Source organism: Haliaeetus leucocephalus, unplaced genomic scaffold (genome assembly GCF_000737465.1).
Source record: "Haliaeetus leucocephalus isolate CR32 unplaced genomic scaffold, Haliaeetus_leucocephalus-4.0 Scaffold555, whole genome shotgun sequence".
Classification (NCBI taxonomy): domain Eukaryota; kingdom Metazoa; phylum Chordata; class Aves; order Accipitriformes; family Accipitridae; genus Haliaeetus; species Haliaeetus leucocephalus.
In genome coordinates, this window is record NW_010972991.1 from 20493739 (window position 1) to 20521373 (window position 27635).

Here is a 27635-nt window from a genome sequence, read left to right on the forward strand (position 1 = left end):
GTACAACTAAATATGAGGCGATCAGCAGCTCCAAGTCAAGTGCTAGGAAATGTAGCCAAAAAACCAAGGTTTATACCACCAGGAAAAAGTATCACAGTTTGTCTCAAGAATGAAATGAAAGAGATGGACCAAGAAATTAAATTAAAGGAGGTAAACTGAACAGTCCACTAAAAAATAAATTTGTTTGTACAGTATTGTTACTAAAAGATAGCATCTGAGCTCACCACAAACAATCTCTGCTTAAATAATCAGTCTGTTCAGAATAGATTTTGATACCTTTGCTCTTACTACATTTGATCTTGCTTCTCAGGTAGGTTTCTCTCACTCTGTGAAGTGGATGCAGAAAAATGTTTTTCAAATAAATAAAAGTAATTAGTATTGATCACAAATACAGTTCTCAGTGTGGCGGAGGTATGGATTGCCTCTTGGCCTGGACTTTGGATTCAAATGTTTGAAATGCTTTGGAAAAAGCACCTAAAAAACTAAGATACTTAGTAATGATATGTCAGTACATCGAGTTGCAGTTTTGCTGCAAGGAACTTTCTCCAAAACCTTTAATATCAACCAAAAAAAGCATCACAATTTTTATTGATTTTATCTACAGAAGACATCTATTAAATTCAATTCATAAACTACTTGCATGAGTGGTGTTTGGTATTGTGTGCATGCACTTTTTGTTGTGAACACTGGGATGCATACATTTGTGTAGGGATGTTTATATTTATGTAGATAGTTTGATAATGAGGATTAGTATCTATTAAGATCCCTTCTCGTTGCTCTTTTCTCCATTTCTCTTCAACTGCATGAAGGAAATGCTATTGTAAACCTGTTTCTCTTTTGCAGATAGATGAGAAAGAGGAAAGTGCTTCATTGCTTTCTGAAATATATGGCCAGAATCAAAATGCAAATTTTACACAGTCTGTGGAGTCAACTGGAAAAATAAAGACTACAAAAGCGTGTTTCAGTGTTAAAAAGTGTAGCAAGGTGGAAATGAAAACACTAAATACACCCAAAGCTGGTAAGATGCTCTTTCTTATTTACTGCCATGTATCATAAGATAATTTTAAAGCTTATGAATGATACACTACTTACTAAACCTTTATGAAATACTAATACAAGGGTCATGCAATGGTGGCATTATTTGGTGTTCCACTGGGTAGAGAGTGAAAAAACCAAACATTAAATGATTTTTTTAAATAGAAAAGGAAAAAAAGTTAATGTTTTAGAAGTCAGTTGGTAGTGTTGCTGTTGAGGTGTGTGTCTTCCAGAAGAGTACTATAGTGAACTCACTCTAATTCAGATTATCAAGATGAGAGTCGGGATACCCTAAATAGTGGGAAAGTGTTGTAATTTTGAGACCTTGTTGGCCTCACGTGGAGAATGCTAACGGTTCTGAGTGGATTCACGTTTTTCAGAATTCATGAGGGTTTCTTTTCTTCAGTGCAAGATCTGAGCTGTTTTCTTCAGTGTCTCCAGTGGGCACTCAAGGTTCAAGCATGGGCTGCTAACTCTAGTGTAGCATCAGAGCCGAACTGGCTCTGTTCATTCATGTGTGCGCGCTGTCTCATTTGTTACCCCCAGTAATGAATAGTTACTCTGAAAAGCTAGGTAGTAAGCAAAGATACTGAAGTGTCTGAAGTGTAGCAAGTGCACTTTGATGGACCTGAATGACTCTGTGGGGTTGAGTGTCTTCATTTCCCACTCTTTGTGTGCCCTGACCACAGATATAGCACAGGGACGTTCTGCATTGTGTGAATGCAGGTGTATGACCTCAGGAGCCAAGTGCATCTTGAAAGCGTTGCACTTGAACTGGGTTACTAACATTGCTGGATGAAATCACTCCTCCTGGAGCCAGCTCAGGCATTTCAACATCTGTCTTACAGTTAATTCACTGTTGTTTCCTCATAATTAATTACACTGATAATGATCTTTCTCTTTGTTTTAGGGTTCATTTAATTGGTAATACTTTGTGTAGTGAGTGGAGTTTTAAAAGAGCATTTCATGACTGCATATCACCTTGATTCCATAATGGTTGGAATTGTAAGTCAGAAGGCTTTAACAAAGTTATGTTTAATTTTATTTGTGATAAGAGCTGCTAAATCTGGAAGCCTGATAGAAGCAAAACTGCCATAGCTGTGTCCCAGGGTCCAGCCAATAGTGAGGCTGAGCACGTATTCCCAATAGGCACACATATGTACAATACATATATACATATACAGATGGCTGGTAACATAGGCCAACACAGACAGCACTTGGGCAAACACAAGCAGGGCCAATGGACACATCCTGTTCTCCTCTCTGACTGATCAGGGTGAAAGCCTGTTTGTGGAAAATAAATGAATATACATATATCTATATATAGATACACACACACACAGAATATAGATCCCTCCAGTAACTGATCTTATGCACTCAGTTTATTCAGTAGCTGGCTCCTTGATTTGTTGGACATCCCAGCTGCGGGCACGTGGGCGTATGAACCACGAAGGCCCACAGCTCCTAGTCCCATTGCTGGTATTCAGAGCTGCGCTCCCACAGGTAAAAACACACTATAGGTCCCTCCAGTAATTGGCCTTAGACACTTAGTCTGCTTCGTGGTGGGCTCCTGGATCCACTGGTCTCCCAGTTGCCTTGTGTGCAAGAGATGTATACATACAAACATGTCTCTCTGGTAGCCAGACTTACCAGTAGCCAACCCCTAGATGTCCTGGTCTCTCCAGTAACTCAGACTTCCTGGTCCCTCCAGTAGCCAACTCTCAGACCCTCTGGTCTCTCCAATATGTGTCCCAGACTCATGGCTGCTCCAATACTTGGCTCTCAAGCCTCTTATCCTACTTGCCAGCTAGTCCAGTTTGGTGTTTGCTAGTGATCACACACTGAGACACGTACGCAGGCAGTGTGCATGGGTTCTGGCCTCTCCGCTTGCTGGCACATCAGGTACCTGGGCCCTATGACCTGTGTGTGGTCCAGCTCCAGCTGCTGGCATGTACACTTCTGTACACATTTATGCATGCAGAATAGCGTCCCTTCACCCAGGAAAATACTAGAAATGTAGTCCAATAAGAAGATGGGACAGACTGTGGCAATAGGGTGCAGTGCATTGCTGGACAAGCATACTGACCAGTCACCTGTTTAAAGGTGTCTGCTTTTTTCCTTTTATTTTCCTGTGCTTGTTCCTCCCTGAACCATCTTCATCTGTCCTTTTTGCTTGTCCTTGTTTTTTTTCCTTCAAAAATCTCATTATAAGCCTTGTGCAATCTCCAGATGCCCTTTCCAGCATCTTATGAGCTCCAGGCCCCAGTAGGCAGCAACACCCTTCATTCTGTAAGGTGCTCTGGAGAGCTGTTCCCATTGACTCTTCTTGTTGGGTTTCAGCCCCAGAAAATGGGGTTGATTGGTCCCCTGTGATAGCCCTGAGAGGATGCTGCCATTATCATGTTATGTGACCCACAGTATATGCACTCTGTTTGGCAAAGCTAATGTGGGAAAATTCAGCCTCCTTTTATGTTTTAAGTCCTTCTGGTCTCACGGCTTTTGTGTTTATCTGCTGCATGCTGTAACTTCCAGTTCTTCTGATGAAGCTCATACTTGCGGAAATTTTCAGTGTATATAGGACAAGTTGTTTGAATGGTCCTGCTTCCCTATAGGTACATCTGCAAAAATTTGTGTCTGCTGGTTCTGTCTAGCAGTGCACTTGAAAGATAAATAGTGGATTTATTTCCAAAATAATCTGAGAAATCAGCAGTCTTCCCAATAAAAAGTGCCGTGAAGTGGAAAAGATACTAAATGCTTTTTCAGTATCATGAATTCTGGGTGCAGCTGGTATGGGTTCTCTGTGATGACTTCAGAAAAATAACCAGAAAGTTGTGGAGTGAGACTGGTTGAGCTGTTTTTGTTAATGTTGTGCTGCTACCTTTCTGAGTGACTGAACAAGCCATTTTGTGCCAAAGCCTTTCCATGTCTGTAGAATGGGGCTAACCTGCAAGTCTTTGTAAAGCTATGATGAAATGTGGTATAAAATAAAGATATCTAATGTCAATGTTAGTTATGGTCATCAGGTTCACTGGTGATGTACTGTGAAAACAATCCTGCATCGAGGCTCCATTAAATCTTAAGTAATTTCTTGATAACTTGGATTTTCCAAGACAGCTTCTGCCCTTTACGTCACTTTTGTCTGCTATTCATTACAGCTAATGTAGCAATTACGTAGATTGTGTAAACCATAACCTTCTTTGTTGTGTGAAAAGGAATTGTTTTGTTAAAGCTGTTTCTGGTATGAAATTCAGAAGTAATGGAAACCAGTTGTGAAAGCCAGAGTCAGTTTGGGGTTTTTATTATTATTAATATTGTAATGGAATTATATCTGACTGCCAGTCTCTGCAGCCAAAGAAGTCTTCTCTGTTAAAGGGGCATTAAAATAATTTAACGATTGAGAAAGTCTGTGTGTATGCATTAATTTGGTTTATTGTCTCCATGTCATTTAATGCAGATGATAAACTCTTTGTTAGCTTTATATCATGCTCAAAGCTGGTGTGTTTGGGTTTCCAGTGCAGCAGTGGAATGTGTAAATAAATACCCCAGTTTCCATTATAATTCTTGTGAAACACCTGTGCACCATTGGACAACTGCACTGTTCATAGAGCTAATCTTTCTGAAACCCAGCCCTGAAAATGCTGCGCATTCTTTCAAAAAAACCCTTGTTATCTGACACATGGTGTTTGTCTCCTGGAGTAGACAAGTAAGGATTTGATTAGATAACATCAATCTAAAAATTATAGCATATCTAGCTTAAAAACATACTTGCTTTTCTAGGCTTCTTCTCAAAATAAACTTTTTCCTAAAATTTCACTAATAATAGTAAAGTGTAAGGGACTCTGAAATTCTGCGAAATGAGATATTTCTAAAGACGTTTTCATAAGATTGTAGCAACTGTTGTTGAGTGAAACCCACCTATGTGTTGTAATTTTAAGACAATTTGAGGTGTAAGATATTGAACATGCTGTTCAACATGCCGTTTACTAATCACGATTATGAGTTGTGAAGACTGGAAAATGATGTTTTTCCATAAATACATATATTTGTAGGAAAATTAACTTTACGACTGCTTTATGAATCAGTGTTTGCTTGTTTTTAAGAGGCAAAGAGAACAGCAATCTCTTTGGTACCTTTGTTTTATATTCAGAATATAGTACTTGTTGACACTGACAACAGATGTGTGGAGGGGAGGTAATTTATTTGACATTGTCATTAGTACTTTTCCTCACATGCTGCCAGAGAATTTATCAGATAAGTCTGGACGCTCTTTAAAAATGAAAGTTACTTTAAAATTCCTAAACTATTTAACAGTAATTGAAAACAAAATCATAAATGTGTTTGGAAGGATATTATTGCAGCTCTTAAAGGTGCTTGGCTTCTACTTGTCCTCATTACATTCTGAGGACCTATAAGCAATAACAAAAAAATACAAATAATTTGAATATGAAGAAAAAACGGACAGGCAGATCTCTGAATCAGGCAGATCTCTTAGTATCTTCTCAGTGTTGCTAGTCAGCAGAATTGGCCAGAACTGAGGTTTTTACTTACATTGCCTTTTTCAACTTGTCACGAAATGGAGTGGTTTGCACTGCTTAAAGAATTGCCTCCAATGGTGTCAGTAAAAATGATTTAACAGGAATTTAAATAAAAGTGTGACTTCACAAAATTCGATGGCAAGGTCACTCTATTACTTAATACATGGATGAAATGCACAAAAGAAAATAAAGTAAGAATCAAACTAAAATTATGTATACAGAGACCAAAGACACAATAGGGTAAAAGAGAAACATACAAAGAAAAATCTAGTTAGAATTGCTTTCTCGTGATTTGTACAGAGATTGGGAATGTGAAAAAGTTGGGGAGATCCTCCCGTTGAGTCACGAGGTTCAGAGAAGACCCCCTTGCTTTCTAAACTCCTGTCGGAGTCTAGGTGCAGCTGGATCAACTCCTAGTCTCAGTCAATAGTCAATGGTTTATATCCAAAGAGATTATAATAGCAGCCTGAGATTCATTCACAGTCGAATAAAGTTCACAACAGTAATTTATGTATAGATTTGAAAAGCAATATTTTTAATATACTTGCTATAAAATATTCAGGTTAGTACACACACATGCATAAAGACACTAAGAGATACATAAGCAAGTAAAAGAGGCATACCTGTTAAAAATTCCCCTCGAGTTCAGTGAAAATATTCACATCAAATGCTTTAGCATCTTTCTCAATGGGTGAAGGGTTGAGCCTCAAGGAACAGAGAGTATCAGCCCAAGTCTTGTTGGCTTTTGGCAACAGACCTCCAATCTTCGCATACTTTTCAGCTTGCAAGCTCTGAGAGGTGTCCCACTCACAGGGAGATGCTGGATGCAGCCCGCTGTGGTCCAGGAGAGCTCAGAGGGTCTCACTTAGTACCACTGTTTATAGGTTTGGGAGATGATTGGCTTTAGTCATCAGCAAATTACTAGAATTCCAGTTGCACTAGTACCATTTTGCATGAGTTACAATTCAGATGAGGGCTCCGGGGCTGTCAGAGAATGACTTAAGATTCAGATACGGGATGCTCCAAGGCTGTAAGGAGAGGACTGAGATATGTCCCAAGGTTGTCAGGAGAAAACTAATTACCTCTACTCTCGTCCCCCACCTCTGCTGGGCAGCAGGAGTCCTTGGAATGGTCAGCACAACTCCCTGTCTGAGCCATGCAAGAGTTCCTGATACGGTCAAGGGATGCTTAACCGTCCAACTCATTACACTTACGCTAAGGCCTGGTGAGACTTCCCGAATTCGTAGATCAGCCCAGAGAGAGGGGAAGAAATGCACCACCACACAACTTAACGTTTTTAATATATTTTTTTTATTTATACAAAACATACATAATTAATTTATGCTTATTATCTGAGTTTGCAGCTTGCTTTCTGTTGGTATTTTTAATCCAGGAGAATGTTGCTTTGTTTTTTCCTTTGGCCTTACTGTCTTATGTGTGGAAGTGAATAGGTCTTTCACTTGCATACGTAGACACAACATTCTAGGTGGACTGAGATTTCATTGTTTGAACCTGACGCAGGTGAACAGAAAAGCTGGATATAGAGTTTTATTCTGTTACAGCTCACCTCCTGTTTGGTTTTTGGTTCAGGAGTACTTTGTTTCATCCATCACTAACATCTGTTAATGCGTCTTCCAAAAGAAGCTTTGTCGGAAGTCGTACTCAAATATTATCTTTGAGCTAACAATGAAAATGGATTGTAACTGTATTTCATAACAGGGTTAATGTGTTCATCCTATGCCTCTCAACAGATGTTTTTGAATGTTTTTCATGCCTATGATATTAACTGTATTTATTATTTGCATATAGCTTTGAATGTATTTTCTCTATCTTCTCTGGGGTGTTAATGTTTACTGAGTACATTGGTCTATAAGGTTTAGACTCTTTGCTCATTTAAGTCAGTTTTATTTTCATAATAGGGATTTTTGTTGGCTCCTTCAGCTTTCTAGAATGTTGTTACAGGTTAGTCTGATACCTTCTGTCACTTCATATGAATAAAACCCCTTAACCAATTAATTTGAATGTTATAAGAGAAAATCCACTTTTCATTCAGTTGTGACAGTAGCAATCAATTGCCTATCACTTTTAATCAGGATTAAAAAATGTTATTTTCAGGATTTGTCATATTGTCCAATTTCAGTCTAACTGCCTACTTTTGGTTTCTAGATAATACAACTAAAAACATTCAGGCCTGACATCTCATAATGAAGCATATTATCGCTAGAATTACTTGGATATCTGCAAAAGTAGAAGTATTAATTGTAATTTCCGTTATTGCATTCATTTCTATTATTGCACTTCACAGATTCAACTGGAAAAGATAGTCCAGTCAAGGGTATTTTTACTGTCTGTCTATTTTAGTAGTGGAGCTGCACGTATAGCTGTGGTTCAGTGGGCCCTTCAAATGCTTTTATAAACAGCTAGTAAAGCAGTTAGGTCTTTGGGTAAAAGATACTGCATTAACTTCTGTAGGTCTTAATAATTACCACATACACCTTAGTACAAATAAGGTGTTACTGGTTGCCTGACTGCATATCATTTATTACTGCATTGTTTGCAAGTTAGATTTTACAAGTTTGTAATTTTTTTTGTAATTTCTTATTCAAAATAGTATCAAATTACTTTGCTAGCTCTTTATGATTTAAAATTGCCTCCTTCTCCCTGGAATGTTATAGACAGAATAGTTTATAATAGTGAATAGTCAAGTTTATAGACAAGCTGTTTCTCAATTCAGGATAGTTTCTTTACTGTTTAGGTGTCACCTCTACCTGTTTGATCACCTCTACCTCAGGAGATGGGGATTGGTTAAGAAAACTAGATTGATGTAAATGTATCAGAAGAGAAATTGTCCATATATCTGATCTGACACTGGTTCCAGAAGTGTTCATTTATATATCCATCACGGTGGGTATACACGCAAATTGTCACCTATTGGCCTAGTACCCCACTGCCCAGCAGTAAACATGTTGCAGGTGAACTTGTCGCCGAGACTTCTGTGATTATTTAGTCCTAGATGGCTTGTGTTTTCTGGTCTGCAGCTTTGGGACACTGGCATCTCCTGAGGACAACACCTTTTTCTTGGTGTTCTTACTTGGAATGTGGGATGATGTCTTCTACTCTGCTGCTGGCATAAGACCTTCCCTAGCATTTCCCCAGCTGATTATGCACACTCAGAGTTCCCTTTGGCTGTGGTCATGCATTGTTTGCAGTTATGCATGGAGATGGTATGAGAGCAAAGCAGGGAACAGCATTTTAGCAAAGTAACTTTACTACTGTAATCTTAAACTGTTCAAAGCTCTCAGGACTTTTAAAACAACAATAACAAAAGAAAAAGATGAGAGGTCCTTTAGTCTGACATTGCTTGTTCTCATGATTCTTCAGGGTTTCTTGGGGTTGGGTTTTTTTTTTGGCTTCCTCCTCTTATAGATTCATCACCTTCTGTGTGGTAGTGACCAGAACTATGTACCGAGCAGAACACTGTCCTCAAGGGCTTTATTTCTGCGCTCAGAAGCACCAAATACAGCAGCCATGAATTCCATACTTAGTTTTAAAGTCTATCAGTGGAGAAACCATTATTGGATTGTAGCAATAGTCAGATAACATGGAGTCAGTTGCTGTAGACTGAAAGCAAGTAAAAGCGTATAGTGTGCTTGTGTGATACACTAGCCTGTTGAAGAAGTTCACATCCCTAACCAGTGTTACTCATCTTGAATCTGGGCTGCCCACCAGCTGAGTGGTAAGATACACTGTAGTAGTAGAATTAGCAACCAAGACTGGTATAGGAAGGAGGAACTTATACCAGCTTCACCACGAAAGGCAACATATCATATAACGTTCAGCAACTGCAAAGCTGGTTTCCTGGACAGGATAGCAATCTGCAATGCAGTATAATAGGCTGCTGTAAAACAAACCCAGACTTGCGTAATTCTTGTGTGATATTTCCACAGTTAGTACAACATAATTTATAGTTTGTTATGATCATATCTTGCTGTCATGTGAATAACTAGGCTTTATGTAATGATAGATGATATAACCAGGATATTCACACATTGACAGTGAAATATACTTTTCATTTGTCCTAGTTAAGTGTGCTCTAATATGTCTACTTGAACTACTGAAGACAATGAAGGAGAGAAGAAGGAAACCAGAAATCAGAAGGGTATTACATGGTCAGAAAATAAAGAAAAACAGAGTTATATTATGCAAGATGCAAGATATTGAACATTTTTCAAAAAGTTGGAGGGATTAAAGTGAAAGTTTTGCAGTAGAAACTTGCCTATTGAATGGAACTATTGTTGCTTCTTTACAACGAAAAAAACCATAAATTGCTAGGTTCTTTACTTTTGAGTAGTGATATATCCGCTATTGAAGAGAGCTGTGCTCCATGTAGAGACAATTATTTTTTATGCATTTTTCTTTAACTTGTTAAGTTACTGAAAATTAAAATTTGTAAACAAGAAATAAAGATTAAATACTCTTTCTTGTGCAGAGACAGAGACCTAATTTTGAAACTGCAGATATAAAGAGAACTCCCCTTTCCAAAGGGCAGCAGGGGATGTGTTGGGAAATGAACTTACTATCCCAATATATTTAGTATAATTTAGCTCCTGGGAGTTGCATGCAAACACACGGCATATAGTCTGCAATATATAGAAAATGAAATTATCTAACACCAGAACTTTAAAAATGAGGAACTTAGGAAATACTCTGTATAGAGACTATTTTCAAGAATTCAGGTTTAGCAGTAATAATTCTTTCAGTTTCCTCATTCATTCTGAGGGAAGCTGTACACATAGTGTCTTCCCGATTATCAAAATTTATTATCAGGCTGTGTGTGTGTAAGGAGTAAAGATGGGCAAAAGAAAAATATGTGGCTATTCTAAATTTATCAGATTTTTTTCTTTTATCAGATGTTTTTCTTTTCCCCTCTCCCACCCTTCGTAAAGTCCTAGTTTGGGGTGGGGGGGGGGTTGGGTTGGTGTTTTGGTTTTTTTTTTTTTCCCTTAGCTTTCCCGTCTCCAATAGATACAACAGTGGATTTAAGGGAAGATGGAGAGAATATAGCTATCAGGTGGAGGGACAAGTAATGCCTTACTGAAGGGAACTGGAAGATTTTTTTGAGCTATCGTGAGTATTATTACAGAGTTGGCCTGGATCCCTTCAAAGACAGTTGCCAAATCTTTCTGTGGCTCTGCACATTGTTTGGATCCCCTTTGTTGCCATGCCAGCATAACTAGAATTCAGTCCCAGCTTTTGGCTTTGGGCCTTAAGTTTTCCCCTGTAACAGCAGCTTTGTCACAATATGACTTTCCTAAAATCAACAAGATAGTGATAAGATGATTATCTCTCTGTCCTCAAAATATCCGCTGAGCAAAATTAGAAGAATGGAGAAAGGTGCTCCTATGTCAAATGCAGGGAATAGCGCATGGGGAAGTATTTTGAGGTCAGTATTTAAAAGCATAATCTCCAAAATTTTCATCTCTCTATGAAAAGATCGGAGAATTGCAGAAACTTGGCTTCTCTTACACGATTTCTTTTTTTAGAGGCTATCTTGCTAATGGGGATTTCAGAATTTAAGCAAAATATCCTGAGAAAATCATACTTTCAAATCCTTCTGTATTTCTCAGCTGCTTCTGATCAGTCATCAAAAAGCTTGTTGGAAGAAAGGACCAGAGAAGATACAAGCATGTATTAGGAACTGGACACACTTCTGAATTTGTAAAGAATGGTGCTCTTAACTTTTTTTTTTTTTTTTTAACAATGTGACTTATAAAGTGAAGAGCTAATTCACGGTGCTATGTAGTCACTCAGTATTATAATTTAGAATCCTGTAGCTTTAAGCCAAACTTAGTTTGAATGATGGTTACAGATCTGAATGTGTGGGCCCTGGAATGTCAGACTGAGATGAAGACAAATTCTTTAAAATTTGGCACGGGGGGCATTTTAATTGTCTAAGTTGAATATTTCCCATTTCAGTGGGCTAAATGTTGAGAGAATGCCTTACATCAGCAGAGGGGACGGAAGTGTAGTTAGCTTTTATGCTTGGAATTTTAGTTGATAAGAGCTCTGGAGTAGGCCATGTGTAATTCAGGCTAGTTTCAAGAGAGTGGTGTAAAGGTAATAATTGTTCATGTCTGCATTTTCTGTGCTTGTCATGAGGTACATGCACCCTTGTTCTTGCAGCAGTTGCAAGAACTGTTAGATGTTAGAAGTTAATACATGCTATATGGTGATCAATGAAGTAGATGCAGAAAAAAAGAGGTAAAGCTTTCCTTTGTTCTCCCCACCCCCAATGCAGGACACAGGTTTAGAAATGTTTAGAAATAATTGTGCAGGAGAAAGGAAAGGAGTAGTCTGAGAAGTTCAGGTACAGCAAGGATAAGAATAAGAAAGTGCAAAATTGGTGATGAAAGTATTGATGAAGATGAGAAAAAAGTCAAGTGAAATTAGAAAATTATTTGAAATGCAACTTAAATGATCTGACAGTATTTCTAAAAAGTCTGGTGAGAATGTATTTAAGCACTGTAGCTTCCAGGGGAAGTTGTCTTGCAACTTTGTCTCACAATGTTTGTCATCCTCAACCATCTCCTTAATGAATAATGCCTGCAACCCTTAGTTTTTGAGATTACCCATGAAACTCATGTCCCTATGAGAGATCTTTGGAGTTGAAAACTTTCTGACCCACCCTTTGCTGCAGCAGGCTCTTAAGACAGGCAGATCAAATGACTTGGCACTGTCTTGCTGTCGTGTCAGTAAAGAGGACTATATGATGACCTAATGGAACTTATGTAGCCCTTACTACCTATAGACACTCTCAAGTCATCTTATGCAGCTGCCAAATTCATTTGCAAGAGTGAGCAACTGCCTCAATACTTGCCAAATGTTTCTGCTGCCAGTATATCCCAGTATATTCATTGATATGTAACATACTCCATCCTAGCTGCTGAATCTTACAGTTTCTCATGAGCACAGGGGTATCAGGGTTTCACTTCAGCTTTGATTCAAATCTCGTCATCATCCTCTTGTTCTTAAGATTTTCAGGCTCCTAGGTGATTGCAAATGCTAAACCCAGGTCTCTGCAAAGCTAGTTTGCTTGCACATTATTAAGTAAGAACAGATGTCCTTCAGACTTATTCTGGGGCTTCCACTTTGTGGGCAGAGCACCTTCACAGAGTTTAGCAATCGTTATCTGTTATTTGGTATTTTTTGCACTAGAAGGTCCCAGCCTGAATCATTTAAGCCGGTGTCATTCCTTTCAACATTCAAGTTTGCTGTCTGATCCAAACTGCATCTTTCAAGACACATTTTTTCTTAGGGCATGCTTAATTCTCTTTTTTGTCTTTGAATCATGTACCTTACAGTGATTTTTTTTTTTTTTTTAAGTCTGTCATGGAGAGATTTTTCCTCAGTTCTGTGTGACAAAGGATCCTTCGTCTCCCTCCATCCAAGATGCTCTCCTGATTTAAGACATTCTCCTTTACAGGGTGTTCTGTCTCATAATGTGCCTAAATTTACATGGGCCAGTTGATGCAGTTATTGGCCATGATACAAATCTTTCACTTGTAAAATTTGGGCCCACTGAGCTTTTTCAGCAATTCATAGTCATTTGGCTACTTTAATCCCTGACTGTATTACAGCTGTGATTCATTCATCTCTTGATAGCTCTCCAGGATGCACTATTTGTATCATTTCTTTGGTATTAATTCTAGACTTTTCCACAGCAAAACCTGAACTTACCTGTTACCTGTTGTTTTGAGTCTTACTTCCCAACTGTTGAAGTTCTGCAACCTTAGCAAGGCACTGTTGCTTGGTTTTTGAATCATTATGCTGATTTTCCTTTCCCTAGAAAAATGATCTACGTTTACAGCTCCCATTTTTCATGAACTCCCAAATGCGAAGATTTCATCTACTGGAAAACTGGGATTTTAAATATTAACATTTAAATTGGGAAGCATTTGTTTTTTTCTAAAAGGAAAGAATCAAGCAAATGTAAAGAAAAATCCAATACTGAATCCAATACTTTTTCTTTTTCAGAACTCTGAGTAGATTAGTGAATTCCACCTTGAAAATATGAAGGAAAAATGAGCTGTACCTTGCGCATAGGATTAAAACAGGAGGCATAGAAGGCAGTGAAGTGATGTGAGGGGTGCGTGTGTGTGGCTGTTTTCTTCAGCAGTGACCAGAATTTCCTCCCTGCTTGTGGTTTGCTGTCCCCGCAGTTATGCTAATACAGGTTTTTGTAGGGTGCACTGCAAACCATATTCCTAAAATGATCCAGATAGAATCTGAAGAAGCTTTTTCAATGTATTTCTTTTGTGAGAGTTACTTGTCCTGTGGCTTACAGGATCAGGGAACTGCTGGTGGTTAAAACTAACCCAGCTCCGAAAAAAAATGATGAATTTGCAGACAGTTCCCTGATCTGACTTGCTCAGAAGATATTGTGACCATTTGTCACCATATCGGCATGGTGAAGGGGCAGGAACATGATAGGGTTAGGGGGAGGCAGAAATTCCTGTTTTGGCAATGTCCCACATTTATGTTGACTTAAAGCAATTATTCATTTATTAAACTGAATATTTATGCTAGCCCCCAAAAAATAAATAATTGATTAGTCTGTGTCTGGATCATCTCCCTGAACTGGCTGTGCACTGTGTTACGTAAGTGCTAGTGTTGGTGGAAGGTGTAGGATGAAGAGTGCACTGCGGCAACATTTCTTTGTAGTTGCCTTGGAACTACACCTATTGTTTTACCTCAAAGAAGTCTATATGTAACATTAATATCCATGCTTCTCACCTTCTATGATTTCTCATCCAAGTACTGATACGACCTTAGGCTGATGAGCAGAGCTATTTTAAAAAGAAAAAAAAAGGGGGGGGGGGGAATCTTGGTTGGCAGCCAGCTTTGTTTTTACAAGGGTTATTTTACACTCCTGCAGAACAATATGTAATTCAGACTGATTCCTTCAGGCACTTGCTCAAAAGAAATCTTTGTAGTGGTATTTTGCTGTAATTGCATTAGTGTGGAAACTTGGTGTCTCTAGCAACATTAAGCAGCAAGGTGATAGAGTAATAGAAGTTTACATAGGTCTATATTAGGAGTTGCTACATTAGGATAGCCCTCCATAGAGGAGACTGCTGTAGCTTCATGTGGCCAGGTCCACAAGGGTGTATTCCCAACAGGCACATGCGCATGTGTACACTCTATACATACATATACGGCCAGCAATACAGAAAATGCAGCACTCACGCAAACACAAGCAGCATCAATGGCCTCATCCCTTCCCTTCACTGGCTGACTGAGAGGAAAGCCTGTTTGTGGAAAATACATATGTGTACAATATGGATCCCTCCAGCAAGTGGCCTTAGACTCTTATTCTGCTCAGTAGCTGGTCCCTGGATCCCCTGGTCTCCCAATTGCCTCACAAACCCGCACTGGGTCTCCCTGGCAGCTGGTCCGGATTCATAACCTTACTAGTGGCCAGTCCCCCAGTGTTTTGGTCCCTCCAGTAGCCAAATCTCAGACCTTCTGGTCTCTCCAGTATCTGGCCCAGACTCATGGTTGCTCCAGTTCTTGGCTCCCAAGACTACTTGCTGGCTAGTCCGGCTTGGTGTTTGCCAGCGATCACACGCTGACATAGGTACCCAGGCAGTGTGCATGGGCTCTGGCCTCTGCTTGCTGGCACCCCAGGCAGCCGGGCCCCTGTGACCTGTGGTACAACTCCAGTTGCTGGCATGTACGCTTCCATGCACAGTCCTGCACACAGAGTAGAGATTCCCCTCACCCAGAAAAATAGTTACAAATGTAGTTGAACAAGAAGATAGGACAAACTGCAGTGATCAGGCACAGGGCATGGCTGGACAACTGTACTGAGTGTCCCCTGTTTACATGCACGTGGCCCCTTTTATCCCTTTTTTCCCCAATATTTTCCTATGCTTCTTCTGTCCCAAAGCACTTTCATCCCTCCCTTTTCTTGCTTTTGGTTCTTCTTCTAAATATCCTGTACTATGCCTTTGGCAATCCCAAAATACTCTTCCTGGCATCTCATGAGTCCCATACTCAGTGGGCCATAACCCCCTCCTTCAGTCTGCAAGGTGATCTAGAGAGCCTCTCCTGTGGATTTTTCCATCTGGGCCTCACCCCCAGCTCACTGGGCTGCTCGTGTTGCTGACAGCCCTGGGAGCAGCCAGACTGAGGGCTCAGTTTCTTTCATTTGGGTTATTGGGGTTCCTCTGCCTGACACTGTTCATCTGTGCTGCTTGTGTCTGTGGGGAGGAGCCTTTAATCACACAACCTAATACTGACTTCTTTCTTTTTGTCACTAGCAAGTCAAGAGACTGAGGCATTGCACAGCTGCTTCAACAGCAGAGGGTACAGTTTAGGCTTGCCTGTGACTCCTCAATTCTGATACTGCCGGAGCCTAAACTATCTGAGGCACATTTGTTTGTTTGTTTGTTTTTCCCCAGTTACTGAAGAACAACCAAGCGCATTTTAAAAAAAAAAAGAGAACCAGCAGCTTTTTACTCTTAATGTTAGTAAACTGCAAAGTGTGGGGAAACAGGGAAGGATTAGGTCTTCAGAAGTGATGGTTTTCATACAGTGCTTCTAACCACATGAGTATTTTGTTTCTCAAATTGTAGTGTAATGGGCTTCAGACTATAAAATGCTTTATTTAATCTTGGCTTGAAAGCAATTCCAGCAAAGTGGACTGGTTGCAATTTTGTTAGGTGATACGGACAAGCCAAGACTCAGAAATGGTTCCAAACGTGGTTGTTATTCTAAATGCTAATTGATTTTTAGCAGTTAGAAGTTTCCCTTTGTTTAGTTTGAATTTCTTGTTTTGAATATGGCTTGTGTCTGCTTTGGGTTTCTTCCCCTCAGAGCAAACAAGCTTATACCTAGATCTTTATAGCCTTAAGATATTTCAAACTATAATTAGATTTCTCTTTCCTTCACCCCCCTTCTAGGCTCCCTTGTTTTCAAGGCTGAACATGTTAAGCTTGAGAAAGCTGTTGCCACTATCCCAAACGGTGTTTTGTTTCCACCCTCCGGACTCCGAGTCGTGTATGTCATTCTTCAAAGTTAGTTTTTGCTTTTTGTACTTGAGAGCACCTTTGCTGACATCCGCGGGTTTTTCCTCTTTCTCCGATGTGCTGATCTGGTTTAGACCACAGCAACTTAGAGCCTTGGGTGCGTTTTTATGCGAGGGCTTGGCTTAAGGTGCTGTGTTTCCGAGCGAGCATTAGAAATGCACGCACATACCACGCGCATCTCGTTAATAAGAATCAGATTTTTATGCCGAAAGAAGGCCTGGAAGCGTTGTAGTAAGAGTAGGTAGTTTCCTGGTGGCTCTTAGGGGAATCCCAGTGTCCCGCAGGCTGTAACGCGCTCGGCAGCTCCGCCGCGACCCACCGTCGCCTTTCCGGCGCTGGGTCCCGGCGCTGGGCCGAAGGGCGATGACACAGGCGCCGCAAGGCAGCCGTGTTTTCGCGGGGCGCAGCTGCCGGCCCAAGTTGTAATAAAGGCCGATTCGTCGCTGCTCCAGCCGGCTCGCCGGCACCTCGCCGCTGCTCCGGCTCGCCTCGCCTCGCCTCGCCGTGGAGGCTCGGCCGCCCAGGGGAGCGGCCTCTTTAAGAAGCCCCCGTGTAGGTAGCTGGAGCGGGCTGCCAAGTGCAGGAGAAGCTCAGCTTTACTGCGAAGCCCGCGCCTGAGTGTAACCTAACCGGCTGGAGGATATGCCGCCCCTGATTGACAGCAGGACCAGCATTATGCAAATGGCGCAGGGGAGCGCGGCGGCGGCGGCGGCCGGGGGCTCTGTCAGGGAGCTCTCTACACACGCCGCCCTCGCCCGCCGCCGCCGCCGTTGCCGTTCGCCTCCCGCTCCCTGTAGCGCTCAGTGCGTTCCACAAAGCAATTGTTGCGTTTTTGGGGACGTCGTTACATGTAGAATCATCTCGAGCGCGGTTTCAGTTTGAGATACGTGTGAGAGCGCTGGGGAGATGTGTCAGAGCTTGTTACTCAAGCTAAATTAGGTAATTTTTAGCTGGGTAACGTGCTAATCTTTAAACCTTTATGTTTTTAAATCCTGCGTATGTCTGGCCTCTTCGTACAAAAGTGTATTTTGCTTGTTTCTTCTCGTCGTCTTCAGTCTGAAGCCTTATGTAGGTCAGGCTTGGCTTAAGCAGATTTCCTGAACCTGCGTCAGCTTAAGCTGAAGGAATTTTAATAAACCCTCCCTTGTAGGCGTGGGCCTAAATGAGACTAGCCTAGTTAAGCCTGATCTTTTTCTGTTTGTGAAAAAGAGCTGAGCAGAGCTAGGGACTGCATGGTGGCTTCAGAAACGGCTTCCTTAATTCAAAGATAACAATGGTTGGGAAGGCCAGATCTTCTAATTTTACCTTATCTGAAAAGCTCGATTTGCTAAAACTCGTGAAGCCGTATGTTAAAATTCTCGAGGAACATACCAATAAGCATTCTGTAATAGTGGAAAAAAACAAATGCTGGGATATCATAGCTGATAACTACAATGCCATCGGAGTAGATCGCCCTCCTCGTACTGCACAGGGCCTGCGCACGCTGTACAAGAGGCTCAAAGAATATGCCAAACAGGAGCTATTGCAGCAAAAGGAGACTCACTCAGATTGTAAAAGCAGCATTTCCGAGCCAACCAAGAAAGTTGTGGAGATGATTCCACAGATTTCCAATGTGTGTTTAAGAGACAGGAGCGGTGTTCAAAGGTGAGACGATTCTTTTTATTTTGTTACTGAATGAAAATTATGGCGCCTCCTATCTACTCTGTAACGCTTTGCTTGTGTTCAGGCTCCTAAAGGAAACGTGTAGCAGAGAAAATCCCCAAATGGGGAACAATGGCAAAATAATATTGCTTTTGTTTTATGGGAAGCTTTATGGTGACTTAGCACTGCATTCATTCTTTCAGCTCTCTTTCAAAGCCTGTTTCAGAGTCTTTGTCATACTCTGGAAAGTGAGGGTTAAGAGAGAATCAAAGAGAAATAGTAGCTCCAACCTCTACCCCTCCCCTACCTTTTAATAGGCAGATTATTCAAACACTGGCAAAGTGATGGCTATTCTCCTCCATTTAAGGTAATACTGCAGTCATTTTGCAACATATGGAACTATTACCAGTTTATATAAGATTTTTGATAAAGTTAGTTCACAGAGCTAAGAAACCTTACTCATACACCTTTTTTCTCTTATTTACTCTGATGTTTGCATGTTGTTTAACTGATCCCAATCCTTTAAAAAAAAAAAAAAAGACTCCCCACACCACAGTGCCTTTGTGAGTGCAAATGTTTTTTTAAATTATACTTTTCTTGTATTGACTGTGGTTCCCTGAAACTGGAGCAAGGCTAATTGCAGTCTAAATTCCAAGCAGTTACATAGTGTACGTTAGGTAGTTTAAATAGAGAGAAACTGAGAGGTACAGCAGTAGAAGTTTTCTTTTTTTGTAGGTTGGGTGGTTGTTTTTTTTTTTTTTTTTACTGCTCACTAAAGTGAGACACACTGTCTAGATTTGAGCCAGACATAATACAGGCAGGCAGCATGCAGGCTTTCTCCCACAGCTGGCTAATGCCCCTCATATCTGACTTGCAACACTCTGCTGGTTCTGTATTGGTCCTTGAGGGATCAAAAAATGCCTGGGTCAGGTTTTGGTTCCTCCACATACAAAAACTAAGCTAGGGAGAAGGGAAAAAGAAGTCAAATAGCTCCCCAGCAACCTTGAGAAAGCGCTGATTTTTCCTATTTTCCCAAGCATATTAATGGGAAGTGAACTTTCTGTATTTTAATCAGATATACTGATAGTCGGTGCAGCAGCGTAACACTCTAAGAAAAGCTGGCATGCGCACACACGCTGAATTGGATTCATGGTGCCACTGGTTGAACTGAATGGTAACAATTGTCTAAATCCCAACATGCCAGATGCTCTAAAAATATGCTGTTGTGGGTCCTTTGCGTAAAGAAGTCTGAAGCAACTGGGCTGTGCTGCTGCTCCTGGTGAATGCCCCTGGAGGAACTGTTCCAAAGAATTCTCTGGAACAAAACGAGGCTTTTAATTGCGCTAATAAAGGTTGCAGTGTCTTGACTACCAACTTTTGTAAGGAGGGGAAAAAAACAGTGTGAGAACTTTGGTTTGTAGATCGGCTTATAAAAAGCACTGACGCTTTTCATGAATGATTAAGAGCTAATGATCTCCATAGTTTGTCTCCTATAATTTAAACATTTTTTGCAGTCCCTTATGGGTCTGGGAACGTTGACTTGCTTACTGCTTACCCAAAATGGTTGTTCCTAGGAACAGCCAATACACTGTATGCTGATGGAAAAGAATATAATTTAAAAGATATTTTTTTTCCCCTGCCCAAATACATCATTATTTGATAGTTCCAATATTAACTCTGAGTTGCATTTTACCCTAATTTTCAAAACCTTGTATTGGGTTTTAACTCACCAGGATATGGCTTAGGTTTTGTAGGAGGGAAATACAACTTACAATGAATCCAAATTCTTAATCGCACCTTTAAGCAATTTCTAGCTCGCTGTGATTAAACAAAACCTGGTGAATCATGGGTGCCTGCAGGGTTATAAACACCATCCCCCAATTGTGGTAACTGTTGTTTGTCTTTCTTTCAGTCAAGTTGTCAGAAACAACATTAGTAACCACCATACAGGCGGCTCTTTTGTTTCTCAATTCCCTCTTTCTCTCTTTGCTGTCTAATTGTTTTCCTCTTAAGAAACTGACTCTAAGACAAAGAAAAAAAAGCCTCATCAGAGTTACCTGAAGATTTGGTAATTTTCTAGTTCTGTGTGGATTACGCTTTAAGAGATGGATTTTTCATGGTTTTGGAGGATCTAGTCTATGTTAGACTAAATCTTACCTATCTTTCTTCTCTTTAACCTCTCCCACTTTCTCTTTCTGCTCTCTCTCTGTTTCCTTTTGTCGGAATGACCTGCTTCTCCTGCTGGTTGTTTCCACTTTTCTCAGGCTAGAAGCTGGCCAGGAGCCAGCAAATAAGAAGGAGGGAAGCTGTATTAGAAGCTGCGGTTGTGAAGAGGGGGAAACCCAGAATTACAGTCAGCACTGGGGAAAACAAGTGAAAATTTGTGTGCGGGATAATACTTCCGATGCGCAGTGAGAAGAGTAAAAGGAATGTGAGAAAGAGGTATATAGGAAAAAGTGAAGCTTTGTGGCATGAGGAGGAGGGAGTAAGGTGATATAATTGATACTCTATAGGCAGCTCAGGTAACAGTCAGTCAGTAGAATGAAGATTATCCTGGCATTTTCTTCAAGGAGTAGATGAAAGGTCTATTTTCAATATCTGCTTCAGATGGACTTTTTTTTTGTAAAAAAACCCCAAACCTTTAGTTAGAATAGTTTGGGTGGTTGACAGGATTAATTTTTGGAAAATATATTGCTCTGACCCTGTTGAACATTTTTACAATTGAGTATTGAGAAGCTTGCATGCTTTTATTCTAGAAAATGTACTTTCCTGTTAATGGATGGGAGGCTAGATGTTGGTCCTTTGGAAATTGCAACTGTGACTGCTTATTTCTTTTAAACCAAGAGTTTTGAAGACCATGAGAGATGCAGAAGAGATGATCATGCCACCTTTTGATTGAGGAGTTAGTGCATTTACATAAGAAGTAGGATGTGCAAATTAAATTTCTCCTTTGCTTCTGGGAATTTGAACCCACAGCTATTGCTAACCAGGACAGTGTTTTAATAATCAGATAGTGTTTCTCAATTTGTGGATTGTAGGGCTCACAAGGAGTTTAAAAAGTGTAAACAAACAGCTTTCACCCCCCAATTTAATAGACAGCAACTCAGGTCCTCCAGGGTTGGGGAGCATCTGTGAATGTTAAATTAATCATGGATCCACTCACTGTCTTTAGCTGCTAGCAGCAGCTCAGTTCAAGGGTTGGGGAATGTCTCATATCTGCAACCACCAGTTATAGCCTGTTTTAGACAGTCATGGCCATGACGATGCACTGTCTTTGGTATCGGTACCACGTTAATATATTTGTGTTCCCATGTTACACTATACTGCCTTCCCAGTCATGCTGAAAGTATTCTTTGTAGATCTGTACTGTAAAATAGATCAGGAAGCTGATCTGGCTTAAAAAAGCCCATTGCCTGAATAAAGGAGTGATGTGCAGAAGTGTAGGGTTTCAAACGCAACTGATGGTAGAGAAGTGGCAGGAACAGCTTGAGCCATTATTATCATCAAAGCCAACGTAATGTCAAATCATGATTTGAGGTGCTGCTGACTCAGGGGTTTACACAAAGACAGATGAGTCAAGTGGGCGTTGTACTTTCAAAAAAGAAATGCACAGAACTATAGGCTGTTCTTAATGGAAACATTTCTGTGTCTTCTCTTGAAGCTTTGGAAAAATACTGAGATCACTGATTCAAAGAGAAGGAGCAAGGATTAGCTTGATTCCCTGATCTACTGGCAGGGTCATCATGTGGGCTCTGGTTTCTTCTCCCAAGGCTCTTTGTTTAATTTTATTCAGTGATTGTTTTACATAAAAAAAACCCCAAATACTCGGGTGCATGAATCAGAAACAGGGAACACATTAGAACAGGATGAGATGAATAAGTTTGGGAGATGGAAATGTTTCTGCCACAGTTCACTCAATCTAAATTAATGGCCTTTTACAATCACATTATATATTATATCAACTCTTTCCTCTGTCACTTGCATGACTTGCTGCTGCTTTGTCTTCATTCTCATTTGTCACTAATAGCCCTTCTTGATTCTCCAGTGTCAGAAGATGGGCCTACCAGGATAGTTCTCTGTTGGCTGTACTGCCTTTATAGCAATAGAATCCAAGTAGGACAGGGCTGTGTATGTGTGTGGTGGAAAGGAGGAGGAGTACAGGTAGTGTTCATGTAATGAAGTAGAGTCCTAGGCATAGATAGCAGAGTAGTATTTCAAATGAAGCTTTGGTTACTTACAGCTACGCCTTTTAAAAATAGTTTTTAATGGATTATTTAAATATGATTTTGTGTGTTCTAGTGCTAGTATCGATAAAGAAACAATTGCTGGTACCAGTTCACCACAGGCAATGTTGGATCACCATCCTGCGACAGTCATGATGGAGTTGCAATCGGAAGAGGATGTCAAACCTCCTCCTTCTTTGATTATAGACTCACAGCAAAATGAGAACTTAGAACAAGAGGAAGAACACCAGCTGGTGCATATTATGGAAAGGTCTCCTTCAACATCAGTATCTTCAGTTGATATGAGAGTGATGATGTCTCCCTCTCCTGTACCAAGAAGAGATGAGTTTTTTAGGCTTGAGGTTGGAGAACGCTTTAGACCAATGTGTGGTTATGACCCACAGATGTTACAAATGCTGAAAGAAGAGCATCAAATAATATTAGAAAATCAGAGAAAAATTGGTCTTTATGTCCAAGAAAAAAGGGATGGTTTGAAAAGAAAGCAGCAACTGGAAGAAGAACTGTTGCGAACAAAAATCAAAGTAGAGAAGCTGAAGGCAATACGACTACGCCGTGATCTGCCAGAATACAGCAATATCTAAATATTTTATTACTTCTGTCATATTCTTTGAAATACTTCTTAATAAATGCTTTTTCCCTAGCAAAATTGTTCCTTATGTTAATACGGATGGATCAAAACCTGGGCTTGAGAGATGAAAGCATATTTTCCATGTTGTTGTTTATGTACCTTAGAAAAATACCTTGTATGGGTTTGAATGCACCAACTCTTCTGGTCTGAAGTATAATCAAATCTTGTATATTTAAGTGTTTAGGTTGATAAAAATTCAAACTTCTAAAATAATTCTACTTATATCTGTTAAGAGTTATGATGAGCTAATGGAAATTTAGCTCAGCTCTTTTTAAAAATTTTGATCATATGCATTATTTTTTCAAATAATCACCTATCCTTTAATATCTTAATGAAATTACAGGTTAATAAATACATATAAAAAAGAAGAGTAAGAGGATATGTTTAAATGTTACTCTTTTCAGGTTGGTAAATCTTATGACAGAGGTGAGACTTTGCTGATATATCAGCTTGGAACACAAAATTACTGGATTGTTATATTTTTTTAATGTTCAGTAGATGGTTGAATAAATGTACATGTTTTTAAAAGTTAATACTTTTTATTGTTTCCAGTGGAGGCGTGTTTCCATAGGACGTTATCAAAATAGAAACAAAGAATACAATGCTTGGTTTTTAAAGCTGCATGCATGTGTAATTTGTGTGTACCGTTACCATGATCGTATATTCAGTTATAGTAATTATACTGGTGATCAACCCCCCAAAAAGTCTAATTTCCTCATTTGCATGCATAATTACTACAGTGCATGTGCAACCAAGACAGTTGCAGGTGCCTTTGATCAATATCACTATGACTATAAGTTACTGAAATGAAATAGTTTCTGTATGTATGTAACATGTGACTTGAAATCAACAGAAGATTCTTTGTCATTCTGGGTATCTTTTATAAATGCTGTTGTTCTGGTCTTCCGATTAGTTTCAAATAAAAAGCCCCAAATGAAAAAGAAATTGATTCTTCTGTCTGTCCTAGTAGCAGCTGTTTCCTCTGCAGTTATGATGAGCGTTCATAACTGGAAGAAAAATACCTGGAAAGCATAAGTCCCAGATGATTCATTTCTTCATAATTCTTAGTCTCCTGCCTGTTACGAATGGATCCACAACTGCCTTAGACCTCTGGCTCCTTATTCCCTGTAACAGTACTTTCTCCTTCCTCTAACCTTTAGCACAAAAAAAGGAAATGAAGCATAGCATCAAGGAAGAAGAGAGAACAAAGGAGATGTAATTCTTTCTGTGCATCTCAGTGGGCCCCAACAACAGAAAGAGCCCAAGCAATAGGAAGAATATTTCTTCCTGCAGCTGCTTGTAACTTGTTGCTCCTGTCACCACTGTTTTCCCAAATTTGCTTCTTTCTCCATTCCCACAGAACCTCAGCATGCGAGCATGGGGCACTGGTCTGCATCAGCAGACTCTGAATGAGGTAAGCCTCGCACCTCCTTGTCAGTCTTCTGACTGAATCAGGTTACCTTTGTAGCTGCAGGGATAAATGCGTATTAAAAACTGAAGGCTGGAAGCATTTAAGTTTAATTTAGAGGCTAGTGGAGCTTAAAGAATTGTAGTTAAAATTTTATGATAGTGATACGAGAGAAATAATCTTGACTGTTGGTACCCAGGATAACTTAACAGGTTACAGGTGGGAAGAGTAGAGGAAGCAAGTCTTTTGTTTACAAACTGAAGAAAAATACAGACAGTGAAAACCGATGTCATCAATATGGAGTTCCCCAATAGTTTTCCAGTTGTTTTCTAGAGAAGAGAGCACTGTTTGTTCTCTTGGGAATTTTTGCGTGCGCTGAAAATGATGATGCCTGAATAAGTGGCCTCTGTTTCTGTACAGTCCTTGGCTTTCTGCAGTATTTTTCAGTTCAAGAACATTGATCTGTTTTTGTGTAGCTGGAAACACTTCAAGGAGATACTCACTTCCATGAGTTTACAAGAGTCAAAATATTGGCTTTAATAAATAAATAAGGATTTTATTTGTTCTACTCAGAAACGGGAAACAGCACTAAATTCTCTGCGCTCGTCTTATAATTTGGAAATGCCTGATCTTATCCTTTCAGCTGAGAATCAGAATTCTCATTTCCAGTGGTAAGGAATTAATTTCTATTTGTTGTTTCTGTCCTTACATATTATGCACATGAACAAGTTTTTAATAGTTCAGAAAATAATTCCCATGCAGCTCATCATCTTGCAGTTGAATTATAGCTACTCTTATATTTGCCACCACAATTGTCTAGAGACTTTCGAATATTTTCAGTTGAATTCTCTATTCTCCTTGAACTAGATGAAGAGGTGACCTCTGGGGTTTCTATTGGCATGGTATTTTTATTTCAAGGACTAGAACCAGAGGAATTTCCAGTCTTTTGAAAGCTTGCAGTCCTTTCTGAATGACAGGCAAAGTAGATGCAGAAATATAGGACTCTGGGTAGAGCAAAGTCTCCCTTGTATTCTTGATATTGGAAGGGGAAGGTTGCAAATGAGTAAAGAAATAAAATATACTGGCTTGGTCAGAACTGGCTCCCTGTAATCAGTGTTCTTCCATGTTTGGTTATTCTGGCGTTGTCCCATTTCTTAGTGGAAGGCCTTTCATTCTTATCTGCAGGCAGCACCTCTAGTTCAGAGATCTTTCATGCTTCTCTTTTCCTTTATTCTCGGTTGTGTTTCTTCTGGGTTTTGGGGAGCTTGGGGTGGGGGGAGACATCTCTTGAGTCCCTGTGGAGCTTGCTTGTTTCTTTACCAGTGACATAACATTTTTTCCTTTCACTACAGAAATGTTTCCTCCTTCAGTGACATTATATTGCTCCGTCAGTGCAGTATGGTGCTGACTATATATTATACCTCTCCATGCTGGTGGATCTGCATTTCTTTCTCACTCCACATCTGCTTTACAGTATCAGGTTATCTGTCTGAGTCAGACTTCTCACTTCTCAGTGCCTGTTGCTGGTTTTTTTCCATGTATTCCTAATGTGAGTACATGCACCACAGCTGTGGCTAGTCCTTCTGGACCATGAAGTGCTATGATTTTTACTGTTCCAGCAAATGATATTTCGTTAGCATGTGTGAAAGGGATGGTGGGAAGCCCTTCCCTCCTTCAACCCTGTTCTTATCCTCTTATTCCTTTCACTACATCTGGCAGTGCCATTCCCTTGTCTGCGTGTTCATGATGTATGTAGTACAAGCAGAGTAATTTTAGGCAAGGACAAATTTCTACCATATGTTCATGTCCTTCTACTAAGATAACTGAAATAAACAGGCTCCAGGAATGATTTAATTCCCAACATCTAATGGACTTATGTTTAGGATTAGAGTAAAAAACTGAACTATGATAACCTTGTGATAATTGTGATAGCATCTTGTGTAACTTCATCTATTTAATTGTCTAATGATCAGTCCATAATTTTGTTGGCTGCTCCCTAATTATCTTGCTTTTTTTGTCCCTCCCTGCTTCCCCCTGCAAGCTTTCAACTCTTGTGGAATCATCTTAGTTGATGTGCTTGCCTTAGATCTAAATTCTTATCAGATAAAAATGGTAGGAGAGAGAAGTACTCCAAGACCAGGAGAGATTACTTATAGCTAATCTTGCTTGTCATTCTCCTGTTTTCTCACATCTTCCACCTCACCAACTTCAATTCCTTTCTTTCATTTATATTTCTACACATTTTCTGGCTTGGGATTTTCCTCCCCATACAGTGAAAATGCATAAACTAGAGCTTGCATATTACCTTCTTTGGGCAGACTTTGTGTCCCCTGGATTTCCAATAGGCAAAGCCATTAAGTTGCTTATAATTAAAAGAGAGTTGTTTCTAAGTGGGAGGAACAAATGAGGAATTGTGATACCCAGGCTGGCTGGCTAAGCTGTCTTTTAAAATTTCTTGTATCTTATTTTAAAGTGCTTTAGGATGATTCCATATGAATTTTAACTTTGGTAAAATCATAAAAAGGTTACTCATGAAGATGATAAAGTGGTGTTTTCCTAGGATGTTGATTACTTTTCTATTTTGCACATGAAAATAAAGACAAGCCTTTAAGAAAAATGCCTTTTAGCATTTTTCAGGGTTTTAAAATACATGAAGTGTAGCTTCTCAGTGTGTATTCTTAACAAGTCATGCTTTTATTCTGTTTTTAAATATCCAGGTCTTAAATAATTTGAGAAATCTCATTGTCTGTCTTAGATTTAAAAAAAGAAAAAAGTGTGTTGTTTACAGTAGTTAAAATACTAGTCTGTTAGGCTGGGTGTGTAACACATGACTGAATTTCAGTCATTCTGTGACCTATGTTTCTGTGTCTTGTCTCTGCTCAAAATGAAAGCGTTCGCCTTGATGTTGGCCAAGTTGCCTGTGTAGTGATGGTTGCTCTTAAATGGCATCCAGTTTGTCTGGGCAGAGTTTCCTCCATAATAAAGATACAATTTACTGAAGTTTTATTGAATACTAGCTAACAAAATTAGTCTCTGTGCATTCTTCCTTGTAAA

The 27635-nt window shown here is 39.8% G+C and overlaps 2 protein-coding genes across 2 annotated transcripts in view; both read left to right on the forward strand.

Moving 5' to 3' along the window:
* The window catches only part of RAD54B (RAD54 homolog B (S. cerevisiae)), a 68154-nt gene continuing 40519 nt past the window's right edge, over positions 1 to 27635 (forward strand). Inside the window, exons 1-2 of the mRNA XM_010577106.1 lie at positions 1 to 150; positions 844 to 1018. Coding sequence (XP_010575408.1) covers positions 13 to 150; positions 844 to 1018 — 313 coding nt within the window. The 5' untranslated portion in view covers positions 1 to 12. The remainder of the gene's footprint in view (positions 151 to 843; positions 1019 to 27635) is intronic.
* On the forward strand, positions 17865 to 23539 carry FSBP (fibrinogen silencer binding protein). Its single transcript, XM_010577105.1, has 2 exons — positions 17865 to 18304; positions 22601 to 23539. Exons 1-2 carry the CDS (start codon positions 17934 to 17936, stop codon positions 23124 to 23126), a joined length of 897 nt encoding a protein of 298 aa, XP_010575407.1. The 5' UTR covers positions 17865 to 17933; the 3' UTR covers positions 23127 to 23539.